General features: G+C 38.2%; 3 protein-coding genes across 3 annotated transcripts; 1 reads left to right on the top strand and 2 right to left on the bottom strand.

The window, feature by feature from the left end:
* Positions 1–903: 903 nt before the first annotated feature.
* Positions 904–5,353, bottom strand: LOC134655517 (uncharacterized). Its single transcript, XM_063510985.1, has 7 exons — positions 5,121–5,353; positions 4,850–5,033; positions 4,588–4,775; positions 4,305–4,508; positions 3,917–4,207; positions 3,448–3,649; positions 904–3,290 (listed from the first exon to the last, which is right to left on the bottom strand). Exons 1-7 carry the CDS (start codon positions 5,254–5,256, stop codon positions 1,130–1,132), a joined length of 3,366 nt encoding a protein of 1,121 aa, XP_063367055.1. The 5' UTR covers positions 5,257–5,353; the 3' UTR covers positions 904–1,129.
* A 287-nt stretch (positions 5,354–5,640) lies between these two features.
* On the top strand, positions 5,641–17,267 carry LOC134655516 (gamma-tubulin complex component 4). Its single transcript, XM_063510984.1, has 12 exons — positions 5,641–5,808; positions 5,892–6,027; positions 6,313–6,604; positions 7,278–7,455; positions 9,430–9,632; positions 10,028–10,154; positions 10,507–10,663; positions 11,594–11,734; positions 12,878–13,052; positions 14,031–14,232; positions 16,195–16,361; positions 17,097–17,267. The coding sequence occupies exons 1-12, from the start codon at positions 5,755–5,757 to the stop codon at positions 17,254–17,256; spliced, it is 1,992 nt and encodes a 663-aa protein (XP_063367054.1). The 5' UTR covers positions 5,641–5,754; the 3' UTR covers positions 17,257–17,267.
* Positions 17,268–18,855: 1,588 nt separating this feature from the next.
* Positions 18,856–21,714, bottom strand: LOC134655169 (uncharacterized). The gene is made up of 6 exons (XM_063510622.1): positions 21,667–21,714; positions 21,341–21,577; positions 20,743–20,936; positions 20,154–20,365; positions 19,582–19,807; positions 18,856–19,062 (listed from the first exon to the last, which is right to left on the bottom strand). Exons 1-6 carry the CDS (start codon positions 21,709–21,711, stop codon positions 18,876–18,878), a joined length of 1,101 nt encoding a protein of 366 aa, XP_063366692.1. The 5' UTR covers positions 21,712–21,714; the 3' UTR covers positions 18,856–18,875.
* Between the last annotated feature and the right edge of the window lie 55 nt (positions 21,715–21,769).

The raw sequence follows: 21,769 nt of genomic DNA, 5'->3' as shown, positions 1-21,769 counted from the left end.
GGCTGGGGATATACCAAGACAATAAAACTACTTGTTTCAGTATTAAAATGTAATAAAAAAAATCATTACGTACATTATTCATGAGTAAAAAAGTAATACTGGCTGAAGTTTTAAAAGAAAGCACTCAAATCACAGTTGTAAATGTTGTCTTTTTGAATCACTTATAAATAATTATTACACACACTATTTATTTTTTTAGTGGCAGAGGCTACTACGGTGGTCCCGTAGAGAAATTTAAATTCGACGAAATAAGACCACGCTACTATATACTCTACCTATATGAGGCATAATTAATGTGCGCTGACCAGTTATACAGAAATAAAATACGGCTTCTTTCCATTAAAAAAGTACGTGGTACTGGCAGGGCCGGATCTAGGGTAGAGCGAGTGGAGCGGTCGCTCTAGGCGCCGGATGGCAAGGGGGGCGCCAAAATGGCAAATGAGAAAAAAAAAGTTTTAAAAGACGCGAGCGTGGGGAGGAGGGGGGAGGGGGGTGGAAAATACGCTTGAAAACTTCAACGAAGGGCGCCAAAACCCGATTTCGCTCTACCCTGATCAAGGGCTCGGGCCGGCACTGGGTACTGGGATTAGTAACCATTCGTTTAGTGAGAGAAAAGATGAAGCTTTTAGTCCCATTCGCTACTACTAAGGTCTAACAGGTGGATATAAATGCAAATAGGCCAATTATCCTCGAGTTAAGCTCGCATGTGAGCGGTTTTAATCTAATACAGGAACAGCGCACTGAAAATATGACAATCTTATTTATTAAATAGAAGCCCGGCCCACATTTTAGTGCGTGAAGCTTTCGAAAGTATGTGTGGAACCGAGGGGACCTGTAAATTATTTATACCTAAGTACTTCGATATCACGTTAATTATTTTCCCTGACTTGGGTCATTATTTTTTCTGCGACAAGGCGGTTATTTTACTATCATCGCCTTCTAGTTACGCACACTAAGTCTGAAGCAGGCTTATAATTAAATTTAATTGACAAATGCAATTCAAATAGATTGACTACATCAAAGATGAGATCTGTGTTATAAATGACTTCAATCTGTTGTTGCACCGAATAATACTAAAATATTTACAAGAACTTTTAATGTAAAATTTGCTTAAATGCATTTCGCTAGATTAAACCTTATGTTTTAATTTTGTATTAAATTTAGGAGGGTTCAGCACTTGCTTCATAAACAAAGATCTTTTTTCCTTCATAGTTCTCGACATTATCAAATCAGATCTAAATGGTTCTGAATTATTAGCTTCAGTAGATACTACATTATTTTTTTTATCTTCTGGTTTACTTTCGATGTTTTCGTTGCTAATATCAAGTCTATTTCTTACTACAACTGACTCGGCTGATGCAGATATTTTTTCTGAAGAATGAAATAAAGATTCTTCGTCTGAATGTATGTTTAATTTTGGTTCAAACTTTTCTCTAAGAATAGAAAATTTACGTCTGGGTTTACTTCTTAAGTTTTTTTTCATGTTCATCATTTTAGAAGGCGGTAATTCTACATTTGATGTGGATGTGTCTTTTTGTATTAGTGATTGTAATGAAGATGTTAATCTTCCCGAAGCTAGGTCTTCCGTAGAACTAAGTGGCATGGAATTATCTGTAACCAGTTGCCATAGCAAGTCAATGTCCTTATTTGACAAATCTTGAAGAGTTTGATCAGGTTTTATAGAATTTCTTTTGTACTGTGTTTTAAGATTGCTCACATTTGTCTTTTGCCGAATTCTAGCATTTTTCCGACCATTAACAGTATGTTCCAGAGAAGAAGTATCAGACGATGATGTCATGGTACAATTTAATCCTTTTTTATGTAAATCAAATTTGGATTCATGAAAAACATTAAGAATATTTTCTTTTTCTGGTAGAGATTCCATTATGTTACTTGAATCAAACTTTGATGGTTCTTTCCACAACGCTTTTTTAAGATTACATTCCATTTTACAAGAGTCATCCTCTTCAGGAGAGTACCAATGTAGATCTTTCCGATTGTGATATAGATTTCTTGGCGAATTGGCAATTGTCGCTTTTCGTATTTCATCTATAGTCGCTACTAAGGAACTTTCTGAATTAAGCCTCTTTTTACTTGATGGATCTAAATCACCTAAATCATCTAACTCTTCCAAAATTGGTTCTAAATAATCTTTTCCAGTATCAACCATACATGGTTTGGCAAGAAAAGTGTCATCGTTAGTTTGGCAAATGATCGAATCAACGTACTCTTCTTGGTTACTTGGGTCAAACTTGACGAAGACATTGGAGTAGGTAGGAGCTTTTTTCGGGAAAGGTGGCGCCGCTAAAATTGCTGTTTTTAAATCTTGAGATATACAACTACTGATTTCGGAACTTCCAGAAGTCAATGTATCACGTCTTCTATCTCTAAATACACTGCCGTCGTGAAGCCAATTTTCTATATCCGAATATCCATTCCAAGATCTTAGGCCCCACGCTTCACGTGCTATGTTCACGGCACATATATTTTCATAATCATGGACGGACAATATTTCAGTTGGTGTATCTAAATCACGTTGTTTCGAAGGGAATGACTCACTGCTCATAACTTTCTTGTTTTTACCTTTTCGGGTGTACATTTCTTTTAAAATATCTAAAGCAATCCTTTGTATATTTTCAATATCAGCATCTTGGTTGCCAACCTTTATATTCCTCAAAGCACTTAAGCACAACTTTTGAACAATATTTTCGTTAAAAGTGTTTATGTCTGAACTATTAATATCACTGAAACTTAAATCCAAATCCATGTCTATTGAATCAGAGGATGTCTTCTTATTAGAACCATCAGTATCGTGACTAAATTCAGACCCATGTTCTGGTTTAGAGTTTTTTATAAAATCTCCATTAACCATTTCACAAACGTCCAAATTAGTATTTGTCAAATCATCTCTTAATTCATCGGATGAACAAATTCCACGACGTTTTTGTAAATTAAGATTACTTGCAGTGATAATATCTATAGAGCTTTCTATATTTTCAAACGCAGATATCTTTGACGTCAACTCGGTTGGATCCAACACTTGAGCTCCTTTGCCTTTTTTAACTAGAGTTTTTACCCTACCCCTTTCGTATAAGTTATTGTCATCTTTGCTAACTGTTTGAGGAGTGTTTTCCACTGTATGAAATTCTACGCTAGAAACATCTATGCTATTATCACCAACTGGAGCTGACGTAAAGGTTGGGGTTCCGGACCTAGCAATCCAATGGTCTAGTAGGAACTTTTTGTCAGCATTGTCAATGTCGCTTGGTTGTACTTGAGCGCAATTCTTCCTGAAAAATGGAAAATTCTTATTAAGATACAAATACCAGTCATAATCACCTATCTCCCACTCCCTTAAGAGAAAGAGAGAAAACTTCTTTAGTCTGTGCATTAGCAGAAAATAACATATTTTTTAGTTAGAATAGAAAAAAGTATAGATGTTTGTACCTCTCAGCAGTTTCTTCAATAACTTTTATCTTTTGAGAGCTTTTGAAGGACCTAACGTAATTTAAACTTTTTTTGTTATTTCTTTTATTTTCTATAGCTGTTGTGACTTTATTATTTAACTCAATATCATTGCTGTCGTTTTTCCATGGTATAGGTCCCTTAGAATGAAAATACCTATAATAGAATATCATAGCGCACATGCCTGAAAACAAAAACAGTTTAATTATTAAAAAAAACTTTGTTTAACGCGTGTAGGTTCTGCGCATAGTTGTATGATAAAGATTTTTCAAGATGATTTATTATATTTTTTTCGTCCGTAAAAACTACTGAATTTATTACATTTCTCTTACAATTTAACTACTTCTTACAATACAATTTTGGTTTATTAAAAATGATATTCTAAAACTTGCAACAAGATGTAACTGAGTTTTTTGTTTCTCCAAAAAAGTTATGTACAATTTTGTCTTACCTATTATAGTACCCGAAATCACACACGTAGAAGTTGCAATAGACCAGGGTTTCTTTTGCCTTTCCGAGTCAGATATCAACACATACAAAAATAAACTTCCGAAGTTTTGTGTCACCATTAAGGTGTAGAACATCATCAAGCGATATCTCGTATGCCCCTCTCGTAAATTAATATAACAGAAGCAATATACGAGCCCCATTATGACATTATAGAATGTTTCCTCTAGTTTATTGGGACAAAACGTAGTTTTTTGTGTTACAATCCAAAAGGTCATAGCAGACCAGTGAAGGCCTAAAAATTAAGAATGGTTATATTAGTTAAATCCGAACTTGGTAGTACCTATATTAAGCTATAAATCCATAAAATAAAGTATTAGAATAAAACATACCTAAAGGCACTAATGTCCATATACCAAAGACAATGGTAAATAATATAATACCGGCAATCCGACTAATAAGCATTCCAAAATGCCAAACAAGTTTCAGTAAAAATGCACACCATTGGAATTTTTCACTGCCAAACCATGAAAGGCCGTAAATGTAATTAGCGCATCCCCATACTACTGATGCAATCGAAGCACAAAGAGCAAATGCTGAAAAGTCAAAAATTACGTTTTAATTACATAACATATTTTCAATTCACGATAACCATTTAACACATAAAATGTTTACCTTTTGTATGATAGTTTTCATTTAATGTAACAATTCCGTAAACTTGTAAAATAATTTGTGGAATAGTTCCGATAAAAACGTATAAGAAATGCAATAAATTGAGATCATTTATTTGAGTAAATAGCTTTAGTGCTTTTATTGACTCCACATTTTTGCATTCAAACACTTTGTGCATGAAAATAATGTACCTGAAACATAAAACTTGTAAGACATTGTACCTATTCAATTATCGTTTAAAATATTTTTATTATTGCTTATTTACCTTTCTAACAATCCCACTAGAAATCCATGACTGATCCAATGTCTTATCCCGGATTTTTGATCAATGACAAACCATCTCAATGAAAAAACGTTTATCATAATATTAGGCGCAACAATAAAAATTAAAGTCGTCAGTGCCCAGTACGGATATCCACTTTTGCAATATTCAACGAAAACTAATACATCTGAAAATAAAATTCCATTTTATAATCAGTATTATACATAACCGATTTAATTTAAGAACTGTTCATGAACAAGTGTTATCTACGCACCTGTAGTCAAATCGGCAAGTATGGTTACCAACGATATAAACACACACAAAACATTTAATAAACAAACATTTTCTTCTTGATCGTTAATAGTTTTTCTTTGTGAATTATAACTGCCGAGCCTACAAACCTCGGCCATCTTACGGATATTATTGAACAAACATTTAGAGTCAATAAAAATACTTAATTTCTGTTATAAAATAACCCCAAAGTACAAATCCAGGTAGTGGGATGGGATAGCAAGCGGTTGCGGTAGGGCGGCGCGGGCGCAGGTCGCTGCACGCTGATTTTGTTCTTTTCAATCTTTTCATTCATTCAGGCATTCAGGTAAATGAATTGAGTGATTGATGTAAATTTTTAATCATAAAAGTGTTGGCCGGTATCAAATCGGTTGCGGTCAATCGATTGTTCAAAATTCAGTCTATATACACGATAGTATTTGTACGATCTGTGTGCCTCACTTTTAGTCAACAACAAACTGTCAAGCCGTGTTGTCAACTCAACCTAACCTCAGATAAATAAAGGATAAAACTGTTAAATAATTTAATTTAAAGTTTAGATATACTTAGAAAAAATAATATTTATTAGTTTCAAATTATTAAGAAAGTTTCCTATTCCTGAAGTCTTTAAATCCAACATGATTCACGATGCTCTTTTAGTTTTGTGGGATTCTTCTCAAGTAACACAGGAGGTACATGTCTTCCTTATAATAATTATTATTTATTATCTAATAAAGTAATGTAAATACTGTATGTTTAATTTATATTACTTCAGACAGCCAAATATCAGCATTATGCCAATCAAGGAGATTCAGATGTCTACCATAGGATATGCGAAATTGCTAAGAGCCATCACAGGATTCAAATCTTTGTGGATAGCATGAGTTTTCACTGTAGAAAATCACACTCAGGTATGCATTACATAGCTCCACTTTTGAAAACTAAGTTCTCTACTCTTAATCTTATACCTTTAAACGAGCAATTCTTGTATATTGATTTATTTATTTATACCTATATATATTTCGGGGATCTCGGAAACGGCTCTAACGATTTCGATTAAATTTGCTATATGGGGGTTTTCAAGGGCAAAAAATCAATCTAGCTAGGTCTTATCTCTGGGAAAACGCTTGTTTGACTCACCGGGTGATGTAGGCTTACAAACCAGAATTACAAGTTTGAATCATTTATTTTTGCAGCCTCTTCCCGTACAACAGGTCTTTACGCTCAAGCATTAAGTGAAGGCATCACTGAGGTGCTCCAATCCTACAAGAAAACTCTTCTTGAAGTGGAAGGACTAGTGATGGAGAACCATACCTACACGTTGTCATTTGTCTATAGTTATGTTGAAAAATACCAGGGCCTCTTCAATACTTTGAATCGACTGATCTCCACTATTAAGGAAAGAAGACTGAATGGATGCCAGATTTTGAGTTTGACTCATCAGTATATATTGAATGGCAATGAAATGGTCCATGATGCTATAATTAAGTAAGTATATAAATTGATTTTAACACCATTTAATATAGTAATAACAATCATAATACATACGCAAAGGGGTAGATAATACATATATATAGTGTAGAAAACGGGTTTCAATTGATGTGTGGCAATGTCGTCGAACCCAAGCCACCTGGTAGTGGACTAAAAGCGATGGCGTGTACCACGGATGCACATGTTGGTGGCGCGTATAATGGCGACACTGATCCTGCATCTCAGCCAGCCCTGTATGGTGCTTAGTGAGCGGTTCCACCGTTGAGATAAATTGTTCTGATGCTTTTAACTTTTTTTCAACATGACCACAAAATCCAAACTTTTCACCACATGACCTCCATACCTTGTTGTGTACCATAGAGAAAAAATACATAGATTGCTCACTCCATACATCAGTTTTGATACCAAAAAGACTATTAATTTCAGTGTCTACATCTAGCATCAAGTAGCAGAACTATCAGTACTGCTACTTGACAATAGATGTAGCACCGACCGGAAAGTCGTATGTTGTTGAGCATAAGACTTTCCGGTTGGTGCTACATCTATTGTCAAGTAGCAGTACTGATAGTTTTAATAGTCTTTTTGGTACCAAAACTGATGTATGGAGTGAGCACTCTTGTCTTACTATATTTCTCTATGACTGTACTTATCTATAAATGATTTCTTTCAGAATTTTTGCATACATAAACAATGTGTTCATGAATCAACTTTGCACCTGGCTGTTGTATGGAGAACTAAGAGATCCCTACCAAGAGTTTATAATCATATGCAGTAGAGACGAGACTTCTGACACTTTTCTGTCCACCACTCCATCGAGCACTAATACTGATAAGACTCTTTTGAATAGTGTAAGTATCATTACTTTCCGTGGCTTTTGTGGCTTTCCGATACATAAGTAATTCGGTTTTCCTCGATTAGTACTTCTTTAATTTCCTTTACTTTTCTGGTTCGAGCTCATATCTATTTATTTATTATATATATTGAGTATTTATTTATTTATTTTATTTAGGTTATATTTATATATGTACGCTTTATTTTTATTTATTTAAGTATTTCTATTTATGTTTATATATACAGAATGGATTTTCTTTTTGGGTCAGTGAGGGCAGCTACCAGATCCCGTGCTGCTACGAGAAAACGGTCTTAGAAGACCTTCCCTCGATTTCAAATTAATGAAGATTGCCTTTTACAGATTTTGGAAAAAACATACAGGGTGCGAGAAAAAGGTCATTTTTGACAAACTTTTTTTTTGATGCCAATCAATCCCATTCCTATTGAGGATCAAAAGCTTGTATGGAAGCAAAAAAAAATTTCCGGCTAGAAAAGCCACAAATCGAGGAAAACTTTTCCCATACAATTTGTATGAAAATGAAAACTTTTATTTTTCACATGCTATTTTTGTATGCCAATCGATTCCATTCCTATCCAGTATCAGTAGTTTCCTAGGGGTCAACTTACGGTAATGTACTAAAAAGCCACAAATTAAAGATTTTTTTTCCATAAATTTACTATGGAGAAAACGTGAAATTTAATTCACAGTTTTCTATCTGGCCAATCAGTCCTGTTACATTTAAGAACCATAATACTGTATGAAGACATTGCTGTAGGACTGATGGGCGATGTAGAAAATTGTGAATAAAATTTCACATTTTCTCCATAGTAAATGTATGGAGAAAGTTTTTATTCATTAGTGGCTTTTTAGTACATTATCGTATGTTGACCCCTAGGAAACTATTGATACTGGATAGAAATGGAATCGATTGGCATACAAAAATAGCATGTGAAAAATAAAAGTTTTCATTTTCATACAAATTGTATGGGAAAAGTTTTCCTCGATTTGTAGCTTTTCTAGCCGGAAATTTTTTTTTGCTTCCATACAAGCTTTTGATCCTCAATAGGTATGGGATCGATTGGCATCAAAAAAAAGTTTGTCAAAAATGACCTTTTTCTCGCACCCTGTATGTTTTTTCCAAAATCTGTAAAAGCCAATATTCTTTAATTTGAAATCGAGGGAAGGTCTTCTAAGACCTTTTTCTCGTAGCAGCACGGGATCTGGTAGCTGCCCTCACTGACCCAAAAAGAAAATCCATCCTGTATTATTTGTAGCAATGTGTATTCAAAACTGGCATTTCATTAATTTTAGTGATTGTACACTATTGTTTTTGTTTGTCATTCATCGTTACTTCTGTTTTGTTTTATTCGTTTCCTCAAAGGTTAACTGGAAGAGATCCCATACAGGGATAAGTTCGCCTTTGTTGTATTTAATTTACTTTGTAACTATGTTTCTCGTGTTTTTATTTCCATGTGCAATAAAGTATATACATACATACATACTTTCCCTTTGTATATGTATACATATAATATACTGACTATGTCATACTATGACAAAACTATGATTTTAGTAGTGGCCTACATAAGTGATATCCAAAGGGGAAATGTTTACTTTTTAACCTTTTCGACGTGTCAAACACAAAAGCTGTCACTCGGACGCCACGTCACCGAAGTGTCAAAACTGAAATTGAACTTTATGCATGTGCCCGTAGGTCTATGTTGCTCTGTGGTATGTGACCGATTAATCCGTCTTTGGCGTTGGACCTGCGGTGCTGATATATCTGTCATTGGCGTAAAACCTATATCATATCACCATCAAGTGCTATTTAATACTAAGTAACTTTACACACATTTGTGAGCTATAAAAATGTGTCAGTTTGATTGGTCAATTCAATCTTGTGTGTATTTAATTTAATTTATATGAGACTAGCTGTACTGTATTAGTACCTATCTATATTACTACATTGTTTATTTATTGTTTAAAATTTCAGTTGCAGGACGCATCTCTGGACTGTGGCTTCATATTAAATCCTAAAATGATACCTCATTTCATGCCACTTTCCCTTGCTCAGGAAATACTGTTTATTGGTAAAACCATCATTTTGTTTGGTTTTGATCCACGAAAGATGAAAAAGGGTACTTCAATGAAAACTTGGCCAATGCTGTCTTTAAAGAAGTTTGGAGATTCTAGAAGGTAATTCAACGAAATAGAAAGGGCGATTTTTTGAAGTGAAAACTTCTTCACGTGACCGTAAGACGGACACGTGACCTGATCGAAAAAATGTTACAATGTCATTGAGTTTTTCTTTATTGATTTAAATCTCTAGTGAGTTTCCCTCTAACTGGTATTAATATAACTCGAGTACTAACAGTGATGTGCTTAGGGGTTTCAAGTAATGCGACGAAATAACGCTAGATGGCGTTAACCTCAATTATACATAGTGCTGCAGACATTTTGCAATTTGCGCACTAAACGGCCAGTATAGACGTGCCTCGGCCGCGCGCGGTGGGGCGAGGATATTGCCTCGCACGTACGCTCGCTCCGTGTGGACCAGGGTATTGAAACATGACGGTTTTCCTTTTTTATAGGTTTACAATTTGGGAAGATAATGAAGCGGAATTCCATGAGAAATTACAGAAATTTAAAGATCCTGAATTATTTGAGATCTATAATCTGAGAAATGTTGTGAGGGAAATCAAGGAGTGTGTTACTAAGGTGAGATTATTTATCCCATCGTGCGGCAAGATGCCTCAAAATGGACGCTCTTCGACAAACGCGCGTGCGGCGGCCATGTATTGAACTACATTGAGTCGAAGTCTAGTTTCCTCCCTGATTTGATCCTTGGTTTTGAAATCTATAATCCGAGTATGAAGTATGTCTATTAAGGCCCGTCTCCATATCGCGCGGCAAACCTTCGAACATTGGCTCGCGCGGCAGCTGCGCGCAATGGATACCGGGCGCATCGAGTTGGCTCGCGCGGCAGCCCAGTATCCATTGCGCGCGTATCCAATGTTCGATGATTTGCCGCGCGATATGGAGACGGGGCTTAAAATGAACTTGTTTTCAGCACCTTTGGGCAGTAGCCGTGGAAGAGGCACAGTTGTTCCACGAGCTGCGACTGATGAAGGATTTCTACCTGTTAGGCAGAGGAGAGCTGTTCCTGGAACTGTTACGACTCACTGCGCATATGCTAGAGAAACCCACAACTCGAACTGGAACTAGAGGTAAATGTGTCCTTTAACCTTTTGGACCGTTTTTTTGATGTTTTTGTTTAGTAACACTTGTTGAAATTCTTTGTTATAGAGGCCCAACGGAGCCGACATGTCTTTCTGATAAAGGCTTCTTTTAAATAAGTAGATTAAAAAAAAAACCTTTTGGACGCCAATGACCGATATATCCGCACCATAGGTTCAACGCCAAAGACCGATTAATCGGTCACAGACCACAGAGCAACATCGACCTACGTGCGTATACATAAAGTTCAACTTCAGTTTTGACACTTCGGTGACGTGGCGTCAGCGTGACAGCTTTTGTGTTTGACACGGCGTTGAAAAAGTTAAAATAGGGTAAACTCTGTTAGTTTGATGAGATAAACGCACTAGAGTCTGTTCCGAAAGAGAAGAGTTATGGATTGTATTGGGCCCCATACATTCCACGTCTCTTCTCTTTCCGCACAGACTCTACTTGTTCTACTCCTCATCCTTGTGGGCGGCATTTTTCCGGCAGAAGACGTCATTTTACTATTTATTTATTTATTTACTATTACTATTTCAATAAGTAACTTCGTTAGTCAGCTACAAATCAATTCTATATATTTATACAAGTTTTATTTTAACTTTCCCTGTTAGTGTGGGACATATCTTGGTAGCTAAAGACCCACTTCTCGATTTCAGATTGAGATGAAAATGTTGCATACATAAATATGTAGGTAAGTCGAGTGACAATGCAATATTATGGTACTATCGTGCTGATCTGATGATGGAGACAGGAGGCGACCATAGGAACTCTGTGATGAAACAACGCAATCTAATTGTGTTTGGGGTTTTTAGAAATGTCTCGATGAGTGTATTAGTGCCTGTGGTAAAAAGTACAGACAGCGACAAAATGATATTTTTGGCAAAAAATTAATTTATTAACTATTATTTTGATTACAGATATGAACCACGCATTTCAACTGGCAGCAAGGTCCGTGTTTCTAAGCAACAGTGCGGATATTGAAAAGTTTAGTTTTGAACTGCCCTATGTGAAACCGAACACGTCTGTAAACTCGACGATGACAGAGGAATCTTATTCAGGTATTTATTAATGGTTTTATGGCTCTTCAATATTTTTGTTCTAATACGGTTCTAATACGGGCGATTGTATTCTCTTAGAAAAAGCACTCACCGGCATTATGTATGCGCCTGAAGTGATCAGTAATCGATATACATATGTATCTTAGCACAATCGGAGATTAGGACTAACCTGGAAATCTCTGGAACAGTCCTGAAATTTGGTATGTATATATATTAAAGGCCCCTTTTTCATGTCCACACCTTTTGACATTTGGGGAACTCGAGTAATCGCAGCCATCTTGGAAAATGTGTTAGCGTTACTGGTTTTCTATACAGCACCGGAACCGGTGTCCGGTTCTCGCCATGCAGCATTCCCTAGCCAATATGTTTACTTAAAGGATAGTTCGTGAGTATATTTTCAAAGGAAATAGTACATTATTGTCGAGGTTCGGAAGTAGCTACTTGCAGGCTGAGGATTCGTTTTAAACGGACGACCTTGGGAGTCCGTTTAATTGAATCCGAAGCCAGCAAGTAGCCTTCCAGCCGAGTCATATATAGTGCTTTTCTCAAAAATGGTGCAAGAAATAAAAATATTTTACAGAACTTACAGAAGCAACGTTCTAATTTTCACAGAAAAAATACAACCATTAAAAAAATTTGCTTGCCGCCTTAAAAAAAAAAGAAGTGTATTTTTCTGCTGAAAATACGCCAACCTATTTGAGACACCTAAATAGTCGCGGTACCAACATTAAGCCTGTAACAGACTATCGCACCGCACCGCGACCTTGGAGCGTCGCACCCATAAGTGAGAGCGAGAAAGAGATATCTGTTTCTCGCTCTCACTTATGGGTGCGACGCTCCAAAGTCGCAGTGCGGTGCGATAGTCTGTTATAGGCTTTATAATAATAAGTGCTGATCATCTGTTTGGCTGTTTATGGGACCTATGCCTTCATTTGATATGGCCATTTAAAGTTTTAAAAAGTTTGGAACTCGTTAAATAATGGAATTTGTATGCGACATTGCAGTCCCGAAATCGAGACTGCAATGTTTTTAACTTTTTAATTTTTTGAATGACCATAAACTACGCACTTCGCGACCTATTTTTTAACCGGCAACGTCGACTTTGCCGTCCATTTTTGAGAAAAAATATATTTTTTATTGCAGCCGCAGACGGTTGGTCCAGCTTAATCCTGAAGTACGACTTCAAGTGGCCTCTACACTTGCTATTCACCCCTGAAGTGCTCGCCCGGTACAACGACATGTTTCGTTTGCTGCTGAGGATCAAAAAGACGCAACACGATCTGCATTCGTTGTGGAAGACTTATAAGCAGTCCTCGAAGTAAGGATATTACACGTTCTATTAAACCGAATCGAATTTGACTATTATAATCGGTTTAACTATTTTTTAGTCTCGCGCGACATGTTTCGGAGAGACTAGGTCTAAAACTAGTAGTTGATCCCGAATCTCGCGACACATTACCGGATGGACATGGGCCGATCCTTTTCAAGCTTGGAGGATACAACTAAATGGAGTAGCCATTAACAGGCTTTCCCCTCTGTCGAAAATAGGCGGCCAACGGTCATACACAATGTATGGACTGACGTTTATCTGACATGGCTATTTTTTACGTTACGCATACATTTGACGTTCCCCTCCCCCGCAAAAATCGGCAGACTGTTTTGTACAGAAAATTACAGACATGGCGTCTCCGTTTGATTATATCCTCCAAGTTTTCAAGTTCGAACTTAAAAATCTATGATCTACGTTACTGTCGAATTTCATTATTATTGGATAAAGAATACGCAAGATATTCGTGTTACAAACATGGAACATGCTGAAAAAGTACACCCTGGAAATTGGAATCTCACTTTGCTAGGTCAATTAAACACATAGATTAGTGTTAGAAGACACAATTAGAAATAAGCATCCACCTCGAAGTTCAGCACTTAAAAAAACCTTACGCGATCTATTCACGACATCTGGACGCATCTCTGGGCTCTTCAGACTGTCACATTACGTGAGTAAAGAATAAATAAATAAATATTAATGGACATTTTTACACAAATTGACTAAGCCCCACGGTAAGCTCAAGAAGGCTTGTGTTGTGGGTACTCAGACAACTACTAGATATAATATACAAATACTTAAATACATAGAAAACAACCATGACTCAGGAACAAATATCTGTGCTCATCACACAAATAAATGCCCTTACTGGGATTCGAACCCAGGACCGCGGCTTCACAGGCAGGGTCACTACCCACTAGGCCAGACCGGTCGTCAGAATAGTTCTAAAATCCGGTTTCATTTTCACAGTTTCGCCATGTGCCAGCTCCACAACAAGCTGATGTTCCTAATAAACAACCTGCAGCATTACATGCAAGCCGACGTGTTGGACACGTCCTTCTCAAAACTCATGGACGCCGTGACCAACACCAACGACTTTGAGAAGCTGAGGAAGGCTCACGCGACATTCCTCGCCGATGTGTTGAGCCAGTCCTTCTTGACGATTACTTCTGTAAGTCGTTTCATACACTCGGTTTAGACTCGCGCGAGCCACGAGTCGAGCCGCGAGCCGCGCCACGAGACGCGAGTCCACCGTTTACACTCGCGTTCGGCTTGTCATTCGGTTATAAACCTTATGCCGTGCCGTTAGTGTTTAAATTATATTAGCTCGACGAGCTTGCGAGCCATAAGACGAGCCGCGAGCCCACCGCTTACACTCTCGTCTCGTGGCTCGGCTCGCGGCTCGTCTCGTGGCTCGCGGCTCGTCTCGTGGCTCGCGGCTCGTCTCGTGGCTCGCGCGAGAGTCTAAATCGACTATTATAATTCTTAACCGTTTTGTTGCGTGTTCCACTTTCGAAAACTTTTGGCTTTGGCGGCGACCAATTATTTCATGACACGACAGGCGTGCCTTACGTCATAGAATATGATGGCCTATCGTGTCATACGCCACACGTAAAAAACATTGATGATACGCCTGACGTGCCATCCGCACCGAACCGGTTAAGTTAGTAGTATTTTCGCATTCAAGCCAGGTAGACACGTCCTACAAACATCGATGTCAACAAGACCAACGACTGAAAACCTGAGGAAGGCTCACGCGATATTCCTCGCCGATGTGTTGAGCCAGTCCTTCTTGACGATTACTTCTGTAAGTCGTTTCTTAACCGTTCCGTTGCGTGTTCCACTTTCGAAAACTTTTGGCTGTGGCGGCGACCAATTATTTCATGACATGACAGGCGTGTCTTACGTCATAGAATATGATGGCCTATCGTGTCATACGCCACACGTAAAAAACATTGATGATACGCCTGACGTGCCATCCGCACCGAACCGGTTAAGTTAGCAGTATTATCGCATTCAAGCCACCTGGCTTCTCTACCCAGACACGTCCTTCTATGTACAAATATCGATGGCAAGAAGACCAATGACTTTGAAAAGCGACATGAGTTTAGCCCATAGACTAGGAATCCTCTAGACTGAGTTTAGAGCAATTATTTCATGAAACCGATGCTGCCAAAAATAAGGGGTGCGGGGGGGCGAGGTGAGCGAATCCCGTGCCGTGATTGGTCCGTTCAAAGACACGGACCAATCACGGCACGGGATTGACTCGAAGATGGAGTAAAACTACCGTATGAGTGGCAGAGGGGGTAGCGTTACTATGCTCAGTCTAGAGGATGTCTTGTCTGTGGTTTAGCCAGTCGTTTTTGACGATTACTTCTGTAAGTTGTTTCTCAAATATGTTTGTAGTAGTACTCAAATATGTTTGTAGTAACTCACATTCAAGGGTAGATACTTTGTTCTCCAAACTTATGGATACTGTAAACAAAACCAACGACTTTCAGAAGCTGAGGGAGCCGTACGCAATATTTCATGCTTTATAGAGTTAGACTAAGATAAATCATAATTTCATAGAAGTTTGATGTTCACTGCGTATACTATCAAAATCGTTGCAGACTTTTCTTGGTCTACCTCTAACAATCTCAATTATATGACCTCTTGCAGGGTTCTTTCGGAATGCTATGCTACTACACAGTAGCTTCCTTTCCTTGAGATTATACATACATACATACATATAAACACGCCTATTTCCCGGAGGGGTAGGCAGAGACCACGGATTTCCACTTGCTACGATCCTGACATACCTCTTTCGCTTCCGTAAGGCCCTGGTCTCCTATTTTATGCTGTACGCGGCGTCTGGCGTCAGCGTCAACGTTTTTGAACAAAAAAGACGCTGACGTCGACGTCTAAAACAGACCACAACAGTACATCTCTATAGTAAGCATCGTGACGCAGACGCTGTAAGCGGCCGATGGCGTTTATAGGAGACCAGGGCCTTACTTTCATAACATTCCTCATACACGCTCGCCGGTTTAGGGTGCTCTTGACCTGGCCTTTCTTCAGGATTCTTTCGTATTTAAATACATATTATACCTACATATATTGAATTTGAAATGTTGACTTAAACTTGTTACAGTCAACCAACAGCGAGTATTCCGGCTCAGAGTCATCGGACTCCATCAACAACCCTGTCTTCTGCAACATTATGGAGCTGCTCAAACTGTGCCATTCCTTCTGCAGCATGAGCAGTACTGTTACTGATAAAGAATCTGAGGAATATTACATCAGGGGATATTCTGAGAGGTACAGTCCCTACCTAATATGAGTAATATGTGATCCGCTTATCACTACATATTATACAACAAAGTCGCTTCCCGCTGTCTGTCTGTCTGTATGCTTAGATGTTTAAAATTGCGCAACGGATTTTGATGCGGTTTTTTTAAATAGATAGAGTGATTCAAGAGGAAGGTTTATGTATAATTTGTTAACCCGTGCGAAGCCGGGGCGGGTCGCTAGTGGCGGAATATAATTATTTTAATACCAAGTAATACAGCATATAACCAACCACCTAATAGTAATCGGTTACCGTATCCCATGGACGCTTAGAACTCTAGGGTGTTTCAGATGCGCATTGCCAAGTTTTTAAAAACCTCACACCCCTTTTTTAAGAATCCCGTATTAAGTATAGGTAAGGTAAACGTACTGGGGCCCGTTTCTCAAAAGCTTGTAACTTGTAAAACAATTACAATGTCACTTTTTGACAGCTTTTGCTAGAAAGGGATCTTGAAACTTAAGTCATGGTCAATAGAGGTGACAGTAGGGTGCCATCTATTGGACATTAGCATGTCGAGGTACGTTTACCTTATAGACTTATGAGAAAACTTCGACTGCGGAATGAAATTTATCTGAAACTGCAGGGCATTTATTAAATTAAACAATCAAATAAGTGTTTTAAAATTACTGACTAAAGTTTTACAGCTCCGCCACCATTTTGGCGGCTGTCAAAAATGTGGCTATATGAATGGTTTATTATTTCAGGTTCAATAAACTAGTGAAGCAACTAATGCAGCTTCTCCTATCGCTGCGAGACCGACCTTGCGGCATTTACCTCGCTCGTCTGCTGATGCGACTCGACTACAACCGGTGGCTGAGTGGGGAGGCGCAGCTTACTCAGTCTCTAACTAATATGCTACAATAATTGTAGCAGAACTTAATCGGATACATACCAACAAATAAACTAGTGAAGCAACTAATGCAGCTTCTGCTATCGCTGCGAGACTGACCTTGCGGCATCTACCTCGCTCGTCTGCTGATGCGACTCGACTATAACCGGTGGCTGAGTGGGGAGGCGCAGCTTACTCAGTCTCTAACTAATATGCTACGATAATTGTAGCAGAACTTAATCGGATACATACCAACCAATAAACTAGTGAAGCAACTAATGCAGCTTCTGCTATCGCTGCGAGACTGACCTTGCGGCATCTACCTCGCTCGTCTGCTGATGCGACTCGACTATAACCGGTGGCTGAGTGGAGAGGCGCAGCTTACTCAGTCTCTGACTAATATGCTACGATAATTGTAGCAGAACATAATCGGATACATACCAATAATAGGTTGGACTCATGATTACAAACACTCAACTTTCGAATTTTGGAAAAATCTTGAAATAATGTGCAGCTGCACACATAACCCAGAATTCAATTAGGATGCAATAATCTGGTATTGCAGAATTTGCAGAAAGCTTTAAATCTACGCTTATCCATATTCAATCTCGCCATATACTCGAAAACAATGTGCATATGCACAGGAATGGCGTGGAGACAACTAATATGAGGAATGATTGTCCTGTAAGGTCAACCGAGGTAAATGCGTCATTTGAAGATATCTTCGAAACGCAACATATTATAACTATTATAGCTGTCTGCATTAAAAGTTCAGTGACCACACTTCAAACAGAGATGGTTGCAATAGTTCTAAAATGTTCCATTTAAAATAGAAGAAATCTTTAAAAGACGCATTTACCTCAAGTGACGCATTTACCTCGGTTGACCTTACTATGTTTTAACGAGATGCTAGTATTGCTAGTAACACTGCCATATTACTGCCAAACATTGAATGTATTAATTCCCTATTATTATACCTAACTTGGCGTTCAAAAGGAGCGTGCAGGGGCCCGTTTCTCAAAAGCTTGTAATTTGTAATACAAGCGGATGTCACTTTTTGACAGCTTTTGTTAGAAAGGGACTTCCACTTACAAGTTACAAGCTTTTGAGAAACGGGCCCCAGATCTGGCGAATGTGCCCTTGACGAACCATTCGCGAGCTGCTATTTGCTTGCGTGCTTTTTGTAATACGCAGTCAATGATTTATAACTCAAGATAGGTTATAGGCGTTCCAAAATTGAAGCGCTTACCTTGTGACAAATTGGACAAGTTGCCTTTAGTGCTGGACAAGCGAGAAATGTGCACGTGCTAACGAGCTCCCGAAAACACACCGAAAGAGAAAGAGACGAGCTTATGTTTAACAACTAGTGTGACAAAGATGGATGGAATGAGAAAATTAATAAAAAATAACAGATTTCTTCGTAGGCACAGAAATAAATATGGAAGTATTTTTTGTGCTCCTCAAGTATGAGTATAACCTATCTATGGTTATATAATATATTGTACGCAGTATGCAGCGCGCGATGCGATTGGCGCATTCGTCAGATCCTCAGAACCTTAGTGATTATCTACGCTTATAAAGTTAAAAATGAATGTGGTTGTAACTGTTACTAAAAAAATAAAAAAGTATTTATTACATAACCTTTTTATTTCAGCTATCGAGCCTCCATATCGTCATCAATATCCTCTTCAACTAAACCATCAGACGCCTTAGCTTCTGCAGCGTGTTGTTCCGATTGTTTCATGAATGTCTTTATTAGGATGCATTTGGTCATGTCACACGAGCATGGCAGGGGATGTTCTACCTCATTGGGGTCTTGCATTGTTAGCTGGAGATTATATCTGAAATAATGTGAATGAATGAATATTAACTGGGTTTGTTTTGACCATAGGGCGAGGAATACTTCCAAGTTTAAACTAGTGCAATTATAGCTGAAAAGTTGACAGCTGAAGTAGATGACGCGATGACGGACGGCGTTATGTTTTGTGGTAACTATAATCTAAGGTTCACTAAGGTTTTTTTTTGGGGAGATTTCACAATTTATATTACCAAGACCTGGGAGGCTCGGAAAACATATAAAATCTCAAAAATTAGCGTTTTCCCAGAAATAAGACCTAGCTAGATCGATTTTTCGCCCCCAAAAACCCCCATATACCAAATTTCATCGAAATCGTTAGAGCCGTTTCCGAGATCCCCGAAATATATAAATAAATAAATATGCAAGAATAGCTTGTTTAAAGGTATAAGATATGGCTAACTGCTCAAAAAGAACCCAGTATAATTCAGCTGTCCAATTTGCGCGTGTTATTTCTATGATTATCAGTACACCATCAGCACAATATTAAAATCATTTCACTAACCTTCTGCCATTCAACTGGTCCCTATTCATATCCAATTGAAACGCTATAGGCTCTGCAGCCTCCACCTCCTGTTGATCAGGCAGCACAATAACAGTCTGTTTCCAATGGGTCTCTGGGCTTGAGGGACTGGTGCTTAGCACCTCCCTGCCAACCTCGCTGGATAACTCGGGGAACGTGCAGTCAAACCACACGCAGATGCCTTGGTAGGAACCTGCTTTGTTAGCCGCTGTAAAGATTAAAATTACATTGATAGAAGAAAAGGTGCCTGAAAAAGGTAGACAACTCGTTGAATGCTGATAGTGATCCGGCTGTGCTCCTCTACAAGACAGAGTCCGCATTTGTTGTTGGTTTTAGATGGTAGCCCTACCACTGGTTAGTCTGTCATCACTCCTGGTTTCCCTGGGCCAGGTGACATGTGTAAATGCATCTCCCCAACTTTATTAAAGGGTCAACTATTCTGGAACTACATGCAGTTGCCACAACATTGTGTCAATTGTGGTGCAGCTTAAAGCAAAAAACAGCACAAATGTACAAAATATGCTTATTTACATTATTTTATTATGCTAACATACCTACAACATGCTGTATACTGTAAGAGTCCAAGTCTTCAGGCATGTCTTCTTTCAAATTGATCCAGGCCATAGCCACCTCCTCACCCAGCAGCTCATCAGCCCCAATGGTCAGGATCTCTGGCTTGCTGCACTTACTTGCTCGGAGCTGCTTGCCAAAAGCTGCCATTGATACTCCATACACATTGTCCCATTTTTGATACAATGATTTAACACTGAAATATTTTTTTGGATCAAATTACAAACTTAACACCCCTCTCACTATTTCTGCTGGTAGTCAAACCTCAGAACCATAACGTTAGTAAATAGTGACACAACAAAAAAGAAAGTGAATTTATTGAGTCTTGAAAAGTTACAGATTTTGTAATATTTTGGTTATCTGGTTTTACTTACGTAAGTAGGGAAGGGACAAAGCTATTTGTTAGAAGGAGATAATGATATTATCCCTCATTCTGTAGTATAGCTGTGTCCCTACTTATGTAAGTGAAACTTAAAAGTGTATCTTGGGCCTAAAACTGATTGGTTGAAAGTTAAAAAAAATTTTTTTTCAATTTTACCAATTGACAAATGAATGAATTCCATAATGCCTTACCTACATGGAGCTACATAAATAGTAGCAGTCTCCGGAAACATCTCCCCACCCTCTTTCAAGAACTTGTGTCTGGCAAAAAGCACAGAGTCCAGCATACCCTCATGCAGTAGGTAGAAGCCCATCCACTCAGATACTAGAGCATCTACCTTCATGTTGTTGGGTAGAATTACATCTTCCACTTTACTGTGTATAACCTGGAATTGTTAAATAGGGTTTTTTTTTAATCTTAATTTTTAAAGGGGTTTTGTCACACAGTGACTATGTAGTGAGATCAAGTAATAATGTAGAAGTGGAGCATTACTTACACCACTACATTAAAATAGGGTTTTAGTTGTCAACACTAACACAAAAAGTAAGAAACCAAAAAGGTGACTTTCAACAAAGCTAACAAACTTTGGGTAACAGGTTGTTGAGTAGGTTGTTGGTAGTCAACTTGATACTTCCAAATTTGCCAAAATTAAGACATGAAAATGTAATCATCAGTGGGAGCAAACCAATATTTAGGCTAGAGACAAAAACATTCTTAACATGTTCGCCGGGAGCATTTACGGCAGTAACCGCTGGGGAACATGTTGCACAATTATGAAAACTTAATTACCTCAATAACTTCCTCAAACTTATTCTCCTTAACAATGTCTTTAGCTACATTAGCGAGACTGCTTGCTTCAACAGCGTATACCTTTTTCGCGCCGGCTTGGGCACAAAATACTGAAAGAATTCCCGTACCGCAGCCCACATCCATAACAACTTTGTCTTTAAAATAGGCTTTATTGTCCAATATGGCTTTCTGATAGGCACGCGTTCGAGGCTCATCGTCAATCATCAATCTGTGAACCTGATTTTTAAAATATTAATTAGGTTTTCACGGAAATCTTAAGGATTGTAGAGAATTAAAAACAAAAAGTGCAGTAAACAGAAGGTAACCTCGAAATCTTCGTAGCTGCAAAAGTAGTCCTCTTGAATATCCATCTTTAGCAGGTGTTTTTAATCATGGTATTAATAAAATTGTATTGCCTTAAAAGAATAT

Source organism: Cydia amplana, chromosome 16 (genome assembly GCF_948474715.1).
Source record: "Cydia amplana chromosome 16, ilCydAmpl1.1, whole genome shotgun sequence".
In the NCBI taxonomy this organism is placed as follows: domain Eukaryota; kingdom Metazoa; phylum Arthropoda; class Insecta; order Lepidoptera; family Tortricidae; genus Cydia; species Cydia amplana.
Note: the sequence above shows the minus strand (reverse complement) of the source record. Positions and strands in the feature narration are given on the sequence as shown.

Excerpts from the sequence above, each read along its gene's own strand:
- LOC134655517 (XM_063510985.1), bottom strand. The coding sequence starts at position 5,256 with ATGGCCGAGGTTTGTAGGCTCGGCAGTTATAATTCACAAAGAAAAACT. Across the intron at positions 4,776-4,849 it reads CTAGTGGGATTGTTAGAAAG|GTACATTATTTTCATGCACA; the intron begins GTAAATAAGCAA and ends TTTATGTTTCAG. Across the intron at positions 3,291-3,447 it reads ATTGAAGAAACTGCTGAGAG|GAAGAATTGCGCTCAAGTAC; the intron begins GTACAAACATCT and ends TCCATTTTTCAG.
- LOC134655516 (XM_063510984.1), top strand. The coding sequence starts at position 5,755 with ATGATTCACGATGCTCTTTTAGTTTTGTGGGATTCTTCTCAAGTAACA. Across the intron at positions 11,735-12,877 it reads GACAGAGGAATCTTATTCAG|CCGCAGACGGTTGGTCCAGC; the intron begins GTATTTATTAAT and ends TTTTTATTGCAG. Across the intron at positions 14,233-16,194 it reads CCTTCTTGACGATTACTTCT|TCAACCAACAGCGAGTATTC; the intron begins GTAAGTCGTTTC and ends AACTTGTTACAG.
- LOC134655169 (XM_063510622.1), bottom strand. The coding sequence starts at position 21,711 with ATGGATATTCAAGAGGACTACTTTTGCAGCTACGAAGATTTCGAG. Across the intron at positions 20,937-21,340 it reads AGTTTGAGGAAGTTATTGAG|GTTATACACAGTAAAGTGGA; the intron begins GTAATTAAGTTT and ends TAACAATTCCAG. Across the intron at positions 19,063-19,581 it reads GACCAGTTGAATGGCAGAAG|ATATAATCTCCAGCTAACAA; the intron begins GTTAGTGAAATG and ends ACATTATTTCAG.